Below are 20,464 nucleotides of genomic sequence, written 5' to 3'. Positions count from 1 at the left end.
CTCTCCATCTGGCCTTTCTGGACTCCCACATCCATTTTCTCAACTGGAGAAGACCATCAGACTCCGCTTGGATTTCTCCTCCCTGTGCTGTGGCCTTGAAACTTCTCCAGTAAGCAGTGAGCTGGGGGCAATCTTATTGCAAACCTCATTTGTTTCCCATCTCCAGGGATCTCTATCCTTTGTTCCTTGATGTCCAGTGTCTTGAAAACCATTGTTTCATGTATTTTGTCCATTTTCAACTTTTTTTTTTCAGTTAGGAGGGCAAATCCAGTCTCATTTTGGTTGAAAGTGGAAGGTCAGTTGCCTAAAGTGTTTTCTTTAAAATCCTGTTTTTTTGGTGGTTCTCATCGAGAGTTGCTTTGATACATGCCATTCCACCACAGCCAGAAGCTGAAATGTTTGATCTCTTTTTTGGCCAAGGAGAAACCTTTCCTTCCCCCAGGGAATGTCCTTCCTTTTACTTTTTTTTATAACCCTCTTTTCTTTATTGCCTCCTCTACAAAATCTCTAGGTTGTTCCATGGACTTAGGCTTTTAGGAATAACAGCTAGGAAGCCTTGCATCTACTGTATTCTGATTTGCTCTCTAGCTTCCTTAAAGCAAAAAATACACAGCCATCCACCTACTTAAATGAGGGTGAGGGAGAAGGGAGGAAAAGAATAGACTATTGATATCTCCAAATGTTTTCTAACCAAACATATATTCTGCTTTTTTTCACTTGCTTCCTCCTCAACCCAGGCAATTTAGGCTAGATTGTCCCCTCCCCACTATTTCTTTTTTTTTTTGTTTTGGTGGGGGAGGTCAGCCCTGAGCTAACATCCGTGCTAATCCTCCTCTTTTTGCTGAGGAAGACCAGCTCTGACCTAACATCTATTGCCAATCCTCCTCCCTTTTTTTTTCCTTCCCCAAAGCCCCAGTAGTTGTATGTCATAGCTGCACATCCTTCTAGTTGCTGTATGTGGGATGCGGCCTCAGCATGGCCGGAGAAGTGGTGCATCAGTGCGCGCCTGGGATCCGAACTCGGGCCGCCAGTAGCGGAGCTCGTGCACTTAACCGCTAAGCCATGGGGCCGGCCCCTCCCCACTATTTCATTCATTGTTGATTGAGTCCTTACTATGGGCCAGGCTCAGGAAGAGGAAGGACAGCTTAGAGGTTAAGAGCCTGTGCTCGTCAGACAAACGTTCAAACCCCAGCGGTTCCACTTAATGGCTGTGTGATTTGCATGAGTAACTTAATTCCTCTAAGCCTCAGTTTCCTCCTCCGTAGAGCTGGTTCACAGCAGTACCTCCTGAGGGGCTCCTGATGGCGTTGGGCTTCCCTCTTTGGAAAGCAGTTGTTTTTTTCCCCAAAAATCAGATACTAAGAAATGAGCCTTAAAGGCAATTTCCATGCAACCTCACCCCCACCCTAACACACCACTCCTTTCTTTCTCCTGGCTATCTTTTTTCCGCTTCTGCACACATTTTCTCTCTGACGGGTAGAACTCTGATATTGAGATAATTTGGGTCACTGCTGGGGACATCTTTCAGAGTCTGGATGGAGCCCCCACCCAAAATTTGGCTTGAATGTCAAGACTGATGCTGTCACACACACATCAAGAGGATATGAAAAGGTTTATTACTCACATAATGAGGCTTTCTGGTGAGAGCAGGGCAGGCTTCCTAATCCGGCCCAAAAATGGATTGAGAGAGCAGGGAAAGGAGACTGGCTGGGGGGTTTATTGTGGTTAGGAGGTGGGGCTGGAGTGAAGGCAGGGGTTTATGTGGTTTGAGCTTCTAGTCGGGACCAGTGGAGGGAGCATCCAGGCCTTCTCCTCGGCTTGCCCAGATGTGGGGTGGAAGGGGACGAGGATGGGGTGAGGCTTAAGAGCTGTCAGCAGCCAAACATTGAAAAATGGAGTCAGATTCTACTACACTCACAGGTCAGAGTTTGTAATCAACCTGCTGTGCAGATAGATAGATGCTGCCTTATGGAGTCTTAACAATTGTGGATGTTCTCCCACAGGTGGGGAGTGGGAGGGGGGAAAAGAGGGAGTTTATGTATCATTTATACATCACGACCCAGACATATAAAATTTTAATTTGATTTTCTATAAATGGTCCCCTTCTGCTATTTAACCCCATGTCTGCTCAAAGCAGAGACCTAAACTTGTCTTGCACAGCGCCCTGAAAAGTGAGGGCAAACCCCACTCTGGCATTTCTCTCCTTCTCTGCATCTTTATGGGGCTCTGCTGATGTGTCACTCTGGGCTGAGGATGGGCGAGGACTCCTGCTCTGTCCTCCTGCCCTCTCCTCCTCCAGGATCCTCCAGATGGTTTTGTGTCCCCTTCTTTCTTGGCAAGAATGTCTTCTCTGTCAGATCCTTTCTCTTCCCTGGGACAATATGCTGCAGCTTGGGACAATATGACCATATCTCACTAGTTTAAGAGCTGGAGGGGGAAAAAAACCCAATAAATTACCAAGAGGGTAATTTACACATTAAAGAAATCCGGTTTCATGTTTATCACTTATCAAAAGGCAAGTTTCTCTTCTATTCCATTTAAAATCAAATGTTACTATACAGCTGTGTGTTTTCTGCATTTGTCAATTCTTTGTTCTTTGCTAACTTTTATTTTATTTTTGCTGTTTAGGTTTTACTGCTGCGTACCCAACACAATCCTCCATTCCTTTTAAATATCAGGCTAAGATAATTCCAGAACCAGAAAAAAAAGGATTTAATAGTCAAGTCAAGAGATTTTATCATAAAAAGGTAACGCCAAGAGATTTTATCATAAAAAGGTAGCGACATTGTCTTAGAGATTCTTTACTTTTAGTCTGGATTTTAGCCTCACAGGACAGCCATGCGGGTCTGGCTGGTGCGTCTGTCCCTGTGACCAGTAGAGGGCAGTGTCATCCAAGGAGCTGCAGCACCCTCTCCCGCTGCGTGCTGTGACTGGATTGTAAAAATGAGCTGGAAAGATATTAAATCCAGGGGTGAACAACGTGTCTGGACTTACGGTGCCAAGCTGAACAAAAAGTTTTTAATCAGAAATATATTTTAAAAATTATTATATTGGGGCCGGCCCGGTGGCGCAAGCGGTTAAGTGCGCGCGCTCCGCTGCGGCGGCCCGGGGTTCGCTGGTTCGGATCCCGGGCGCGCACCGACGCACTGCTTGGCAAGCCATGCTGTGGCAGCGTCCCATGTAGAGTGGAGGAGGATGGGCACAGATGTTAGCCCAGGGCCGTCTTCCTCAGCAAAAAAAAGAGGAGGATTGGCGGATGTTAGCACAGGGCTGATCTCCTCACAAAAAAAAAAAAAAAAAAAAAAAAATTATTATAAAAATAGAAAATTCAAAAAGCCCAGGTGTATGAAGTAAAAGGTAAAAATCCTTTCCTGCCACGCCCCCAGCCTCACTCTTTATATCACAAGAGGAAATAACAAGACTTTCTTCAAATAACGTAGGAGGAAAAATAAGAGTCTGATAAATTTAAAATTACCGTTGAGATGAAGTCCCCTCTTTCAGTTTTAAACTTCCTTTAACAGTGTTATTACTGTTGTATTTCCCCCGTCCTCAGCCTCTACTCGAAATCTCTGTCTCTTTTCCTCTTTGACCTGGAAAGTTCTGCTTGGCCTGACGGGTCCTCACTTAGCTTTTGGGATTTCACGGCTCAAGGCCCAGGGGTCTGACCTTCTCCTCTCTCACCAGCAGGGGGCGGAAGCAACCTGCAGCTGTTCTTAGAGTCTTTAAAAATGTACTTTCCTTTATTCATTTAACCAAGACCTATGGAATAACATTCTTTTGGAGGAGTCATCATCTCAGTTACCGTTTGCTGCATTCTAAAAATGCTTTTCATCTGCCTCCTTGCCAAGATGGCAGAGAGGGAAGGAGGAGATGTAGGTTCTGAGTGCCCATGAACCAGGAAGGCGTGGAGGGGCTTCGGGAGCCCCTTTGCTCTCAGCCTGTTTCTCCTCTGTAAACAAGAACGCTGAACTAGAGAATGTGTAGTTCCTTTCATTTCTGATATTTTAGGATTCTAGGAAGGCAAATAATAAAGAATATAGTGTGTGTACATATACACTCACATACACACACAAACATATATATTTTTATTTTATTTTTTTTATTTTTATTTTTTTAAATTTTTTGTTTATTGCAGTAACATTGGTTTATAACATTGTAAAAATTTCAGGTGTACATCATTATACTTCTATTTCTGCGTAGATTACATCATGTTCACCACCCAAATACTAATTACAACCCATCACCACACACATGTACTGAATTATCCCTTTCACCCTCCTCCCTCCCCTCTTCCCCTCTGGTAACCACCAATCCAATCTCTGTCCCTATGTGTTTGTTTACTGTTGTTATTATCTACTACTTAATGAAGGAAATCATACGGTATTTGACCTTCTCCCTCTGACTTATTTCACTTTGCGTTATACCCTCAATGTCCATCCATGTTGTCACAAATGGCTGGATTTCATCGTTTCTTATGGCTGAGTAGTATTCCATTGTGTATATATACCACAGCTTCTTTATCCATTCGTCCCTTGATGGGCACTTAGGTTGCTTCCAAGTCTTGGCTATTGTGAATAACGCTGCAATGAACACAGGGGTGCATGTATCTTTACACATTGGTGTTTTCAAGTTCTTTGGATAAATACCCAACAGTGGAATAAATAGCTGGATCATATGGTAGTTCTATCCTTGATTTTTTGAGGAATCTCCATACTGTTTTCCATAGTGACTGCACCAGTTTGCACTCCCACCAGCAGTGTATGAGAGTTCCCTTCTCTCCACATCCTCTCCAACACATGTTGTTTCCTGTCTTGTTAATTATAGCCATTCTGACGGGCGTGAGGTGATGTCTCATTGTAGTTTTGATTTGCATTTCCCTGATAGTTAGTGATTTTGAACATCTTTTCATGTGTCTGTTGGCCATCTGTATATCTTCTTTGGAGAAATGTCTGTTCAGGTCTTTTGCCCATTTTTCAATTGGGTTGGTAGTTTTTTTGTTGTTGAGATGCATGAGTTCTTTATATATTTTGGAGATTAAGCCCTTATCAGATGTGTGGTTTGCAAATATCTTCTCCCAATTGTTAGGTTGTCTTTTCGTTTTGTTGATGGTTTCCTTTGCCGTGCAGAAGCTTTTTAGTTTGATGTAGTCCCATTTGTTTATTTTTTCTATTGTTTCTCTTGCCCGGTCAGACATGGTGTTTGAAAAGATGTTGCTAAGACCGATGTCGAAGAGCGTACTGCCTATGTTTTCTTCTAGAAGTTTCACAGTTTCAGGTCTTACATTCAAGTCTTTAATCCATTTGGAGTTAATTTTTGTGTATGGTGTAAGGTAAGGGTCTACTTTCATTTTTTTGCATGTGGCTGTCCAGTTTTCCCAACACCATTTGTTGAAGAGACTTTCTTTTTCCCATTGTATGTTCTTGGCTCCTTTGTCAAAGATTAGCTGTCCATAGATGTGTGGGTTTATTTCTGGGCTTTTGATTCTATTCCATTGATCTGTGTGTCTGTTTTTGTGCCAGTACCATGCTGGTTTGGTTACTATAGCTTTGTAGTATATTTTGAAATCAGGGAGTGTGATACCTCCAGCTTCGTTCTTTTTTCTCAGGATTCCTTTAGCTATTCGGGGTCTTTTGTTGTTCCATATAAAATTTGGGATTCTTTGTTCTATTTCTGTGAAAAATGTTGTTGGAACTTTGATAGGGATTGCACTGAATCTATAGATGGCTTTAGGAAGTATGGACATCTTAACTATGTTAATTCTTCCAATCCAAGAGCACGGAATATCTTTCCATTTCTTTGTGTCTTCTTCAATTTCTTTCAGAAGTGTTTTATAGTTTTCAGTGTACAGATCTTTCACCTCTTTGGTTAAGTTTATTCCCAGGTATTTTATTCTCTTTGTTGCAATTGTAAACGGGGTTGTATTCTTAATTTCTCTTTCTGCTACTTCGTTGTTAGTGTACAGAAATGCAACTGATTTTTGTATGTTGATTTTGTATCCTGCAACTTTACTGTATTCGTTTATTACTTCTAAAAGTTTTCTGGTGGATTCTTTAGGGTTTTCTATATATAAAATCATGTCATCTGCAAATAGTGACAGTTTCACTTCTTCCTTTCCAATTTGGATCCCTTTTATTTCTTTCTCTTGCCTGATTGCTCTGGCTAGGACTTCCAGTACTATGTTAAATAGGAGTGGTGACAGTGGGCATCCTTGTCTGGTTTCTGTTCTTAGAGGGATAGCTTTCAGTTTTTCACCATTGAGGATGATATTAGCTGTGGGTTTGTCATATATGGTCTTTATTATGTTGAGGTACTTTCCTTCTATACCCATTTTATTCAGAGTTTTTATCATAAATGGATGCTGTATCTTGTCAAATGCTTTCTCTGCATCTATTGAGATGATCATGTGATTTTTATTCTTCATTTTATTAATGTGGTGTATTACGTTGATTGATTTGCGAATGTTAAACCATCCCTGCATACCTGGAATAAATCCCACTTGATCATGGTGTATAATCTTTTTAACGTATTGTTGTATGCGATTTGCTAGTATTTTGTTGAGGATTTTTGCATCGATGTTCATCAGTGATATTGGCCTGTAATTTTCTTTTTTGTGTTGTCCTTGTCTGGTTTTGGTATCAGGGTAATGTCAGCTTCGTAGAATGAGTTAGGGAGCTTCCCCCTCTCCTCAATTTTTTGGAAGAGTTTGAGAAGGTATTAAGTCTTCTTTGAATGTTTGGTAGAATTCACCAGGGAAGCTGTCTGGTCCTGGACTTTTATTTTTGGGGAGGTTTGTGATTACTGTTTCGATCTCCTTACTGGTGATTGGTCTATTCAAATTCTCTCCTTCTTCTTGATCCAGTTTTGGAAGGTTGTATGATTCTAAGAATTTATCCATTTCTTCCAGATTGTTGAATTGGTTGGCATATAGCTTTTCATAGTATTCTCTTATAATCTTTTGTATTTCTGAGGTGTCTGTTGTAACCTCTCCTCTTTCATTTCTGATTTTACTTATTTGTGCCTTCTCTCTTTTTTTCTTGGTGAGTCTAGCTAAAGGTTTGTCAATTTTGTTGATCTTTTCAAAGAACCAGCTCTTGGTTTTATTAATTTTTTCTTTTTTTTTTTTTTGTTTCTATTTCATTTATTTCTGCTCTGATTTTTATTATTTCTCTTCTTCTACTGATTTTGGGCTTTGTTTGTTCTTCTTTTTCCAGTTCCTTTAGGTGCATTGTTAGATTGTTTATTTGAGATTTTTCTTGTTTGTTGAGATAGGCCTGTATCGCTATAAACTGCCCTCTTAGAACCGCTTTTGCTGTATCCCATAAATTCTGGCATGTCGTATTTTCATTTTCATTTGTCTCCAGGTATTTTTTGATTTCTTCTTTGATTTCTTCGTTAACCCAGTCGTTGTTCAGTAGCATTTTGTTTAATCTCCACGTATTTGTGGCTTTTCTGATTTTCTTCCTATAGTTGATTTCTAGTTTCATACCATTGTGGTCAGAAAAGATGCTTGGTATTATTTCAATCTTCTTAAATTTATGGAGACTTGTTTTGTGGCCTAATATGTGATCAATCCTGGAGAATGTTCCATGTGCATTTGAAAAGAACGTGTATTCTTCGGTTTTTGGATGGAATGCTCTGTATATATCTACTAGGTCCATCTGTTCTAGTGTGTCATTTAAGGCAAATGTTTCCTTATTGATCTTCTGTTTGGATGATCTATCTGTTGGTGTAAGTGGAGTGTTAAAGTCCCCTACTATTATTGTGTTACTGTCTATTTCTGTTTTTATGTCTGTTAATAATTGCTTTATATATTTAGGTGCACCTACATTGGGTGCGTAGATATTTACAAGTGTTGTATCCTCTTATTGGATTGTTCCCTTGATCATTATGTAATGCCCTTCTTTGTCTCTTTTTACAGTTTTTGTTTTAAAGTCTATTTTGTCTGATATGAGTACTGCTACCCCAGCTTTCTTTTCATTGCCATTTGCGTGGAGTATCTTTTTCCATCCCTTCACTTTCAGTTTGTGAGTGTCTTTAGGTCTGAAGTGTGTCTCTTGTATGCAGCATATATATGGGTCTTGTTTTTTTATCCAGTCAGCCACCCTATGCCTTTTAATTGGAGCATTTAGTCCATTGACATTTAAAGTAGCTATTGATAAGTATGTACTTACTGCCATTTTTTAACTTTTTTTTTTTCTCAGTGTTTTAGTAGTCCTTCTCTGTACCTTTCTTCTTCTATACAGAATTGATGGTCACTTTAGTTTGACCTCTGTCTGAAAGCTGTACTCTTTAACTCCCCTCCTCCCTCCTTTTATGTTTTTGATATCATATCTAACCTCTTTTTTGTGCATTTGTATCCATTACGTTCTTATCATGGAAATAGACAATTTTTCCTATTTGTGGTCTTCTCTTTTCCCCTTAAATCAGTCCCTTTAACATTTCTTGTAGCACTGGTTTCTTGGTGACAAACTCCTTTAATTTTTGCTTGTCTGGGAAAATTTTAATTTCTCCTTCCATTTTGAATGATAACGTTGCTGGGTAGAGTATTCTTGGCTGTAAGTTTTTTCCTTTTAGCACTTTAAATATGTCGTGCCATTCTCTTCTAGCCTGTAAGGTTTCTGCTGAGAAGTCAGCTGATAGCCTTATGGGGTTTCCTTTGTATGTAACTTGACTTTCTCTTGCGGCTTTTAGGATTCTCTCTTTATCTTTAATTCTGGACATTTTGATTATGATGTGTCTTGGTGTTGGCCTCTTTGGGTTTATCTTGTTTGGGGCTCTCTGTGCTTCCTGTACCTGGATGTCTGTTTCCTTCCTTAGGTTAGGGAAGTTTTCATCTATTATTTCTTGAAATAGATTCTCTGCCCCCTTGTCTCGCTCTACTCCTTCCGGGACACCTATAATACGGATGTTAGCGCACTTGATGTTGTCCCAGAGGTCCCTTAGACTGTCCTCACTCTTTTTAATTCTTTTCTCTTTTACCTGTTCACCTTGGATAATTTCTTCTAGTCTTTTGTCCAGCTCACAGATCCGTTCTTCTGTATCCTCTACTCTGCTTTTGAGTCCCTCTAATGAATTTTTCATTTCCAGTATTGTCTTCTTCATTTCTGATTGGTTCTTTTTTATATATTCCATTTCTTTGTTGACATTCTCACTGAGTTCATCTATTCTTCTCCCCAGACCAGTGAGCATCCTTAACACTCTTAGTTTGAACTCTCTGTCGGGTAGGTTGCTCATTTCTGTTTCACTTAGTTCCTTTTCTGGGGTTTTGTCCTGTTCCCTTACTTGGAATGTATTCTTTTGCCTCCTCATTTTGCCTCTTTCCCTGTGCTTGTGTCTATGTATTAGATAGGTCAGCTACGTCTCCCTAGCCCTGCTGCCCACAGGCCCTTGGATAGGTGACCTTATGTAAGTGATGCCTTAGGAGGCTTCCAGTGTGCTTCCCTCAGTTCTCAATGTTCCAGGGGTGACCCCTATGTGGGCTACGTGTGTCCTTCTGTTGTGGCCTGTTTGCTCTCCCTGTAGGTGCCCAGGGAGGCCGAGTTATGCTCCTGGCCAGCTGTGGTAATGCTCAGCTGCTTGTAGTTGTTGTGGGCCCTTCAGTGTCTTTATCAGGTGTGGGGAGCCCCAGCACAGTTGGCTGCAAGTTCTAATGCCACATTTGTGTTGCAGTATTTCTTTTAAGTGAGTAGGCCCCCAGCGTGGCAGGTTGTTAGGCTCAGGGCCTTACAGTTGCTGTAAGCTTCTAGCCTATTAGGTCTCTTGTCAGCTCTCTGAGGATTGCAGCTGGGTGGGGCTGGCCTCAGGCACAGGAGCACTCAATTTTTTCAGGCTATGGAAGGTGGGGCAAACCCCCTATGTGGGTCTTTGAGAAGCACAAGTCTTCTGCAGCTGACAAGCCCTGCCGCCCACAGGTCCACACACATAGTCAACACAGTCCTGCCCCGTGTGCGTGCCCCGACCTCCCCAAGCGGACCCAGTCTCTCCACGGCGGGAGCCCCACACACTCCATCACCGCCCCACACTCTCCACCAGCTCCTTGTGCACACCCTGCCCCGCTAAAGTCGGCTCAGTTGCCAGGCTGCAGAGAATCCAGTCACCAATCTATGCAGGCCCACAAGTTGCCTGAGGGCTTGTTGTTGGGTGGGGCCAGTCTCTAGGGTGGGCTGCCTGCCCTGGCTGAGCTGGATTAAATGGGTGCTCTAGCAGGTGGGGCAGACCCTGGGCTAGCAAGCCTCAGGGAGGACTCCAATGGCGTCTGTGTCAGCACGCCCACAACAGGCCACAACAGTGGCCGCCGCCAATGTCCCAGTCCCTGGAGAGGTCTCACCCCTCACCAAGATGCACTCAGGGCCTATTAGGTGAGTCTCTTTTCACCACAGCACTGTGCACCTTTCTTTCTGGTGATTTTAGGTTGCTTTCTGAAATGGGTGAGTTTGCGCGTGGGCCCTTTAAGAGCCAGTTTTAGTTTCTTTGTGAACCGGGTTTTCTGGGGGTGCTCCCCAATGCTTTAGTAGCAGGCAAAGTCAGATATTATGCCGCTGGTCTCGATTGTGCTGGGTCCACAAAATGCCCACAGCGGGGGTGCTCCCGGCTCAGGGCCCCGCGCCTCCAGGGAGGCTGCGGACCTATGAGCTGCTCCCGGCGGCCGTGAGGCTGGCGGCTTGTGAAGGCGGCGTTTTTCCTCTCCAGAGGGGAGTCTCTGCCTCTTCCACCTCAGTTGGGATTGTCCGTTGTTGCAGGAGTTCCTCTTATCCAGTTTTCAGCTCTGTCTCAGGGGTAATTTTTCCACGAGTAGTTGTAAATTGGCTGTGTCCGCGGGAGGAGGTGAGTTCCGAGTCTGCCTACGCCGCCATCTTGACTCGAGATCCAAACATATATATTTTTAATTACTTGTAGGTTTTCCCCAAAGATGGTAAATAAGATATTTGTTCAAGAGTTTTCTCTCTTCTCTCTCTAGTTTCTCTATGTTTAAACTTTCTGTCTGTCTGTCTGTCTCTTTTCTGTTTGGTGTCTTATTCATCAGTTTAACGATGATATATTGTTCATCTCTAGGATATTTGCAGCCCAGCCGCTAATAAAAATAATAGCAGCCACGGTTTACTCATCCCTACTATGTGTGAGATCATTTTTGGATTGTATCTCTAATCCTTAATGCTAAAAGGGTTATCATCTTAATTTAACAGAAGAGGAAACTGAGGCTTAGGAAAGTTAAATGACCTACCCAGGGTCACACAGCGCAGGGTTTGGCACAGAAGAGGCCCTACACAAATATTTGCTGAATCGACACTGAAAGAATTAGACCTCAAACCCAGGTCTAGCTCACTTCAAAGCCTCGTGCTCTTTCCACACACTGCACCACGCCTCCCTTTGTCGCTCGCAAAGCCATAAATATGATCCATGAGAGTCAATGAGGGTGTTGCTGAAAAGGCCTTAGCAAAACAGCCTAAGCTCAAGATAGAGGAAGATGTCAGGTGATGTGTGTGGGCTCCATCCATTCTCCGTGATCTAGTTCTGAAGATTCAAATCCAGAAACGGAATGGGCTGGCTTTTAAAGTTAGCATTTTAAACTACTATTGCTTTTCAGAAAATGTTCTGCTGAAGGGACCAAGGTGACAACCAGCCAAAGCTAGAGGCAGCATCAAATATAGAGAGAAATAGCTCAGAAATGTGATTCGTACTTTTCAAATGTGGTCGCATTGGCTTGACAATGTGAAAACTTTCATCTAAGTATTTGAAAGCATTTTGTAAATAAGTATGGAATTTTGTGGAAAGTGCATGGAATCCATAAATCAGATTCCCTGTGTTCTGCTGTTACTAGCTGTGTGCCTTTAGACCAGTCACTTGACTTTTCTGGGCTTCAGTTTCCTCATCTGAAACATAAAATTTGGATTGTATAATTTTCTAGGTTCTTCAAGCTATAAAGACAAAAAAAATTTCTCATTCCGTGCTCATTATTCTCATTTTTGCTGAGGGAGATGGGCATTGAGAAGCTAAGAATCTTGTTTAACATCACCCAATAATTTAGTGAGGCAATCCAAATTAAAAACAGATTTTAAAACTCCAGTGTCTCACTACCCTTCTTAAAACATTGATCGCACACACCCTGTGCCTGATCTCACGACTTGCTTCTGTCCTCACGTTAGTTCTGTGACCCATTTAGCACATCTTTAACCCAGAAAATCGGTGCCCTTGGAAATGTGTGCTCACCTTATCAGTCTGACCTTGTGGGAAACATCAGGGCCCCGTTGCCCAGCTCACATTCCCTGTAAGAATCTGACTGCTGGGTACAGGGAATCCTGCGCAGAGCTAGGTGTCTGGCAGTTTGGGCTGCTAGAAGTGAAGTCTGCTTCCCTGAACACTTTACAGTTATTTACAGATGTGCTGGCGAGTCTTGTACATAAAGAGAGATGCCTGGTCTGGGACAGAGTGTAGCCCAGGAGCACCGTGGACATTTTCTTCCCCCACCTCCCCATTTTGCTCCATGTCACCCTGGGTTGTGGTCACTGTTTCCCAAGCTGTAACCTTAAGGACACCCACTCACTGTCTTTGCATCTCCATTTCCTCTTCTTTAAAATAAGGATGTTATAATAGGTAGGCCCTTGCCAGGAATTACTGTTCCATGGTTCTAAACCTGATTGATCCCTTCCAGGCTCCAATGAATGAATACTGGCAGGATACAGGCACCATATCCTCTAGATGGGCACAGTTGAAAAATCCATATTAATTTCATACATAGCCTGACAGTAAATCTGCCCTTCCGACTGGTAGGCAGCCCAGTGTTTAATTTGTGGTGAAACTGTACAAAGTTAATACTGTTCACTTATTAACTTGATAAGGCACTGGACCGGGGATATTTACATGTCAGAGAGATTTAAATGAAAGGAAGTTCAGTTTGCAGAGACCACCATGTTCAGGGGGATAATTACCCCCAGAGTGCACTCGCTGCATATCTGAACCACAGTAGGGTCTGCCCGACCTTCTGGCTCTGGAATCCTGACTCCTGGGTATCAGTCACCAGCACCCCTTCCTAAGGGGCCTGCAGGACGTGTTCCTGGAAATAGCACTCACTGGGCTGGCACTGACAGCATGCCTGGCGCCCCTTGGAGACCTTTCATTTTTAACTCATTTAATCCCCATAACAACCCTGTGAGCTAAGTCCCATCATTATCCCCGCTTTTCGATAATGACCCTGAGACACAAAGAGGGTTAAGTGACTCATGCAGCCAGGGTCGGACAGAGCGAGGACAACCCTGGGCGGCAGCTCCTGGCTCCCAGAGTGTTTCCCAGCGTCTCCCCGGTGGAAGCAAACACGCCCGCCTCTGAACTCCAGCAGCCCTTCTTGCGCCCCTGACCGCCTTGTGCTTGGCCTGATGGGTGGGCACGTCTGTCTCCACCTGTCCAGGAGCTCCTTGGGCAGCTGTCGTTGCTGTCCTCTCCCGACCCCGGAGCTCCTCAAAAGTGGATTGAATGAATGATCCCGACTCAAGTCTATGTGTTTCTCATCGAGTTTCGGGAACACATCCCATCCACTTTGCAGCGTTGTGCTGCGTCTCCTCCAACCCGTTCCTAGAATCTGTGAGCTGCTAACACGTCGTGCCTGTGTCCTCGCGCCTTAGCGCGGGCCCTGGCCCACAGTAGGTTCAATATATGTTTGTCGAGTTGAGTGTTTGCCCACATTCCACTCAGGGGACTTGAAGGGGCTGCTCATAAGCTGATTCCAGATTAAGGAAGAGGGGGAGCTCTGAAGGAGAGGAGCATGGGCGCTCTCGGAGACAACACCCACGTTAACCGATGCTTTGCAAATGCAGGTTAAGCCTCTCTTGTCTGACCATTTCCAACCCAGCCAGGCCAGCGATGGGCAAAGACCTGCTCTCCATTGTCGTCTGCCCAGGTGGCTGCTGTCCCTGCTGCTTCCCTAAGGGTGCTCCCTTAGAGCTCAGGGACCTTCTCTTTCTGACATCCTCCCCCATTCTGAACAAAAAACGGGTGTTTTGTTGCTTGAAGTGCACTCGCTGCCTCTCCCTTTTCAACTGTGATCAGAGGCATGGAAACTTTGATGCCAGACACAAGTGTGGGGGTGGGGGGAGAAAGCAGAAAGGAGGAAGGGCGTCTTGTAAGGGGCAGATCCCAGAGTCTTGTGCAGTTTGAACCAGAAGGGCTTCAGAGACCCCTGAATCTGCAGAGGGGCCCTTTCTGCGACACCGTCTCCTGCTGAAGCCCATCAATGGAACAGGTACGGGGGACCTGCTGCTGTAGCCACTGCCCGCTCTGGCCCCTTGCCCTGGGCTCCTTGTGGGGACCTGGAGTGCGGTTTGAAACCACTTATCTTGACACCCCCACTTGCCTCTTTGCCGGTTTACAGAGGGGGGAGCTGAGGCCCAGGGAGGGGACATGCCTGGGGGCAGGTGCCAGCTCTCTTGCTTCTGGTCCGTGTTCTCACCACTTTGGCCACAGCAACCTGAGTAAAGGCTTTCTAGACTTCGATGAAGTCAACGGGGTGGACGGATGCGTTGTCCCAAGACCCTAAGACTAGAGGCGTTTGTAAAAGGAAATTGTTCCCTCAGGAATCCCAAATTCCTGTGCGGTTTTGCCAGTGGATTAACCACAGGACAAGGCTCTGTTTCCACCTCAGGCATGTCCTCCTCCTGTTATATACCTCTAGTCCTTCAGCTAACTCCTAGTTTTCATTCATCTTGTGTGCTTCTGAGAAACACCAGCTAGCCACCCCCAAAATAGACCAAAGCAGGGCGGAACATCTTTGAAGAGTCAAAAGGCGGGTCCAGTGTGGTCTTTAGCCGATGATCCAACAGAGACCACATTTTCCAAGCCAGGAAATCCTTTGACAAACCATTGATTTGACAAGCCTGAAAGTATTAATTGGACAGAATCCGTGAAATCAGGACCAGAAAATCCAGGCTGTGTGCAGATGTAACTGGCTCCAGGCTGTGGGAGGCTAAGCCCTCCCATAACCTAGGGAGATAGCTGGGATGAGGAGGTGAATGCCGTGCTCCCTCTCTTCCCCTCCTCCTCATTTTATCCCAAGGTCAAGTGAATGTAGAGCTGTGTCCCACCCTTGGCGCACGCAGAGGCTGCCCATTTGGGACTTTAATGCTTCAAAAGAGCTCTCCAAGTGCGTTTCAACCAAATGTCACCCAGATGTGTTGGGTGGGGGGTGACAGCACATCAGCCCATCATCCCTGGCTCAATCCCACTCGGAAGGTCTTTAACCCTCAAGGGAGGGTCCCGGCTCCACTGAGGCTGTCGTGGGCAACTGAAGACCAGCAATGATGATGACAACAGCAGGCACACACTGCACTGCCCTGATCCCTGTGCACGTACTGACTCATTTAATCCTCACACTGTGAGGCGGGCACAGGAGATAAGAGAGAGAGCACCCAGCACAGTGCTTTCAATAGAGCACTCGACAGGCAGTCCATGGAGCTCAGATGAATAGTTCTCTTCCCTTCTCTCTCCCACACCCATTTTTGTTTTGTTTATTTGGTTTTTGCCTTCTGGGGTGGTCTCGGCCAAGAAACCAAGGGGTGGCTAAATTCACACCAGTTGCAACCTGGATTCTTGTTCTCTGGGGTATGCTCTGAGAGGCCTACACTCATCCGAGTCACACGACATTAGTCACATGAACTGTCATCCCAGAGGTGAAAGGTCTGGGTTTCTATTGCCCTTCCAGAGAGCCGTTCACCACTCGAGTAGTTGCAGGAGAAGGCCTGAACTCTCTGCAGCTGGGCATTTCCCTCTAAGTAGCTTAGAAACCTACTTGGGTGCCGTGTGGAGGTAGAGGTGTCCTGGCAAACCAGCTACCCCCTCCACGAAGAGAAGTTCTGATGTCTAGCATCTGCCAGTTTCTGTGGTATAAATACTCCCACCCTGGCCAATTTCAAGCTACCACTAGCAAAATTTCTGAATTTTTAACAGTCACCCTCATAAGCTGCCACTGGCCAGATCCAGCCTACTGCTGCCTGAAGGACTCTTCTTGCACATGAAGAGCCAACAGGCAGCACTCTCTCCCTCCAGGCTAAGAAGTCACAGTCCTCTTCTTATTTGGCTTGGACTCAACCCAGTTTGCAATGTGGCAGAATTAAAACATGATTAAGGTCCAGGAGGGTTGCCAGATTTAGCAAATAAAAATACAGGATTCTTAGTTAATTTAGAATTTCAGTTGTTTCAAAACAACTATTTTAGTTTAAGTATGTCCCAAATATTGCATGGGGCATGCTTATACTAAAATAGCTTTTTGATGTTTATCTGAAATTCAAATTTAATTGGGCAGGTGGGATGGAGCAGCCTTGCAGTTCTTGTATTTTATCTGGCAACCCTAGCTCCTCAGACACATAGGTGCCCAGAAAATTCTTGTGAACCGATGGCGGTGTTGAGAGTGTGGCAATGAACTGGGAGCTAGAGATGTCCATCTTTGCTGTTCACTGGTTTAAACCCAGAAGAGTCACAGTTACATTTCCTGCTTCAGCTTTCCCTCGATTTAGGGACTCTGGAAGCTAAAAGGCACCTGGAGGCATTTACTCCACTATCTTTGATTTACAAATGAGGAAACTGAGGCCCAGAGAGGTGACTCGCTCAAGGTCACTTAGCTAGTAGCAGCACTGAGACTAGAATTCCTGATTCATCACCGAGTGGGACTTTTTTTTTTCTTTCATCCTACAAATTCTCTTTTGAGACTTAGTTTGGTTTAGCGGTTAAGATAGACTCTGTACTCACACTGCCTGGGTTCAAATTCTGGCTCTGACCGTTACTAGCTCTGTGACCTTGGGCCTTATCTCTTTTGGCCCCGACTTTTCACCTTTGAATTGGGGATTAAGTGAGTTCGTGTATGTAAAGGACTCAGAATAGTGACCACTCAATAAATATCTGCTGGCTCTGCAAACAGCCGCCTAGAAAAATCTCTTCCTTGTTTCCCTGTAGCCCCTCAAATCTGCACCCACATGCCAGGGTTCTTTTGACTCGGCCTGGGGTGTGCGTGCACCAGGTTCTGCTGCTGCTCCTGTGTCCTGCCTCACTCTGCCAGGCAGTCAGCTCCCCTCTGTCCACCAGGGATCGTCATCACTCCCTGCCCCCACCTGCTGCAGAACAAGGCTCAGAGGACTCACTGCATTTAAAATTCAGCACAGAAGAACCTGTTAATAGCACTGATGACCCTATCCCTTATATCAAACCATAATCACACACTGCTCAGGTCAGACTGGAAAGTCTTTGAAGGCCCTGATGGAGCCTTATGTTTTCTTTCTGCCTGGAGGAAGGTCGTAGGGATGGGGGAAACAGGATGAGCCCGGTGGGCCGAAGTTGGAGACAGCAAGCTCTAGAGTCAGGCTGCCTGGTTTAAATCTTCGCCATTTACTAGCTGTGGACCCAATGCCTGTAGGCCTCACTTCCATTAAAATGGACCTGATAATACCCCACTGCAAAGGGCTGTGTACACCATGCACTTAGCACTGAATTCATGTACTGTCACTTATAGCAGTGCGACCTGGGGCAAATTCATCTCCACATGCCTCAGTGTCTCCATCTATAAAATGGGGACAGTAATCCCTTCCTCATTGGGGGATTAAATGAGACAACCTTTGTAAAGCTCCTGGCACCAGGTCGGCACCCAGTAAACTCTTGAGACAGTGGAGCATCCTTATCATTTCATGACTCTTGCTTGGCCAACTTCCGTCAACATTTACTTCCCCCTGGTAACCAGCATGGGAAATGAGACAAAAGCCCACTTCACTGCAGCAGCAGAAATGAGCTTAGAAATCAAGCTTTTGTTTATTCCTCTCGCACATACCTGCATCTTTTAGCACCTGAGCCCCATGAGGCTGCCTCTTTTTGTCTGAGAGTTAGAAATGGTCTTGTTTGGGATGAAGGTTGTTTTTGTTTTGTTTTGCTTTAGAAACAGAAACACTCCCTGATTTCTCTTCTGAAAGGCTGCAGAGGAAGCTGAGTCAGGTGGGGTGCGGTTGACATGAAATCGGTCACCCTCCCCTCCCCGTGGGTTTGGCTTACCCAATCAGTACACACTGACTGGCCCATCAGCCACACTTGGTATCCCATTTTATGCTCATTTCTCTAATGGCATGAAAAACAACAAAGTTCTTCTGGAATGCAGTACGGCATGGTGGAAAGAGCATGGCCTTTTGGGGTCCCAGACCCAGGTTGGAATTCCAGCCCTAGCACTTGGTAACTGAGATGGTGACTGGGCAGGTTAGGCAACAGTGGAGCCGGGCTGTCATCTGTGCAGTGGCGGTGGTGCCTGTCCTGGAGGATTACAGTAAGGCTTAGCGTTAATAGATGTAAAGCTTGCGGAAACGCACAATGGAATTGAATGCATCCAGATGACGCCACATACTCTTCCCTTTCAGGATGATATCCCGGGTCCTGGGTTCTACAACGTTGTTCACCAGTCTCCAGTGTCCAACAGTGTCTCGTTGTCTAAGAAAGGGACATGCACTTTTCCCTCTATGGTGAGAACCTCTTCTTTGAGTAAGGCCATTAGCTGATCAGTAATTTAACTTCATTCATTGCATAACCATATATTGGACATCCAGTCCCTTCTCTCCAAAGGCCCGTGGTTCTAATTAGGAAAGTAACCGCCTCCTCAAATTTCATGCAGGTACATTGGAGCCTGTGTCTTTAGGTAAATTTTTTCCATTGCTACATATGGCCAGCATGGGAGGAGAAGCTAGAGGAATGTTCAGAACCTGACCATCCAAAACCAATGTTGTCATCCTGGAGTGGACCAGGCAAATGTTTTCCTGAGATTTTTAGGCATACTAGGAAGAAGTTATTATATGTTTTGCCCTAATGTGATGTTTTACACTGCTTAGTCTAATTGGGTTATTCAAATTATTGAGAAATCTGATGGGACCAAAAAGAAAGCAGGCAGTGGGCCTGAAGGTTAGTAATCTTCTTTCCCTCCCCATTTCTCTTCTTTGGAAGACGTGGGTCTCGATCTTGTGGATCTCTAAGAATCAAGTAGCTAGCCGAAGTGCCAACGTCCCTGACCAGACTTGGGCAAGGATCGTCTTTATTTGAATATTTTATCAATTGGCAAGAAAAATAGATATAGCAAGGGAAAAGGGTCAAACTAGGGTAAGACGAGCTGAGGTAGGAAAGCGAAAAAGAAAGCAAACCCAAACTCTAGCATCAACAAAACACATATGCCCTCTGTTCCTTTAAAAGTTATAATAATCTCTTGCAAAGGTGTATTACGATGCCTGACATTGGGATTGATTTTTTTTTTTAAAAAAAAAACACACAAAGGGACCATTTAAGGCACACTGAATGCAGCCGCTCATTGGAATTCAAGTTTGGCAGAGTTGAAAACTCAAGGAGCAAACCGACCTTGGAGTTAACTCCTCGTGAGAAAAGAAGTTGAGGTCGCGCATGCCCCAGTGAGTGCACAGAACAACCCTGCCCCTACCCCTTTTTCTGCGAGTGAAGAGACTCAAAAGCTGTTGACAAAAGAAGTGCCGTCTCACCATGTCTTGGCACAGAGGACAAGACTTAAGACCTAATCCTGACTCAGCCGTGGATTCTCGATGTGACCTCAAGCACGTCACCCTTCTCTGTCCTAGTTGCCTCATAAAGTGGAGACGCCCTGGAGGCGCTAGGCAAATTAACGTAGCAATGAGCGAAATACTCTTTGAAACTGCAGAGCATTATAAACATGTTAAATATTATGATTGTTACCACCTGAGTCACAAACAATTCTTCCTGCAACACCTAGGTTTTCTCTCTGAGAAGTTCTTTGCCAAATAGTGGCACCGCCCATTCCTGCTTGTTGCCAGAGAAGGGATGAATCAGAGCACAACATCAGTTCCCCGCCAGGCTTTACATGCAGTAACTTTCCAAATAACGAGACTGGGCCGTCTGGAGGAGAAGGGGCCCAAGGGAAGATCTGAGTATTACGGAATCGAATTGGGCCTTTCAGGTCTTTAAAAAACTCAGACCAAACCCAAGAGAGGGCAGACATTGAATTGTTCAGGCTACCTCTCCTGGTGGATGTGGGAATTTATGTTTATAAACACTTAAGTTCCTATATCCTTGGGCAGTGCCTTAAGTGGTTGATGGAGATCTGTCAGGAGATCCCCACGTCATACCTAGTTCCTTTCTGAACTGGATGCAAACTTCATACCTCCACCCCTCTTTTAGTGACTTTCACATTTAGCACCTCCTCCATTTCCGGATCCCAGGTCTCTGAGAGCATTAACAGTAGCCCGAATCAGAGAAAGGTCTGCCTTACTCACACTGGTATGGCCTGGAGGAGTGTGATTGTGGTTGAGGCTAACGAAAGAAAAACTCTGTGGGTGAATAAATTTTAGAAACTTCCTGATGACTATTGGAACAACTACACCCAACCTTTTTAGAGGACCTGTCATCTCTCTAAGTCCAAATAATATAAAGAGCTTTATTAATGTGTTCTAAATCTTTGCTCCAGAATTATTCATAA

General features: G+C 44.7%; 1 protein-coding gene across 1 annotated transcript in view; it reads left to right on the top strand.

Moving 5' to 3' along the window:
- STPG1 (sperm tail PG-rich repeat containing 1) overlaps positions 1-20,464 on the top strand; it is a 47,692-nt gene that overhangs the window by 6,710 nt on the left and 20,518 nt on the right. The window contains exons 2-3 of the mRNA XM_058553236.1: positions 2,629-2,747; positions 18,375-18,476. Of these exons, the coding sequence (XP_058409219.1) occupies positions 2,629-2,747; positions 18,375-18,476 (221 nt within the window). The remainder of the gene's footprint in view (positions 1-2,628; positions 2,748-18,374; positions 18,477-20,464) is intronic.

This window comes from Diceros bicornis, chromosome 13 (genome assembly GCF_020826845.1).
Source record: "Diceros bicornis minor isolate mBicDic1 chromosome 13, mDicBic1.mat.cur, whole genome shotgun sequence".
Classification (NCBI taxonomy): Eukaryota; Metazoa; Chordata; class Mammalia; order Perissodactyla; family Rhinocerotidae; genus Diceros; species Diceros bicornis.
Note: the sequence above shows the minus strand (reverse complement) of the source record. Positions and strands in the feature narration are given on the sequence as shown.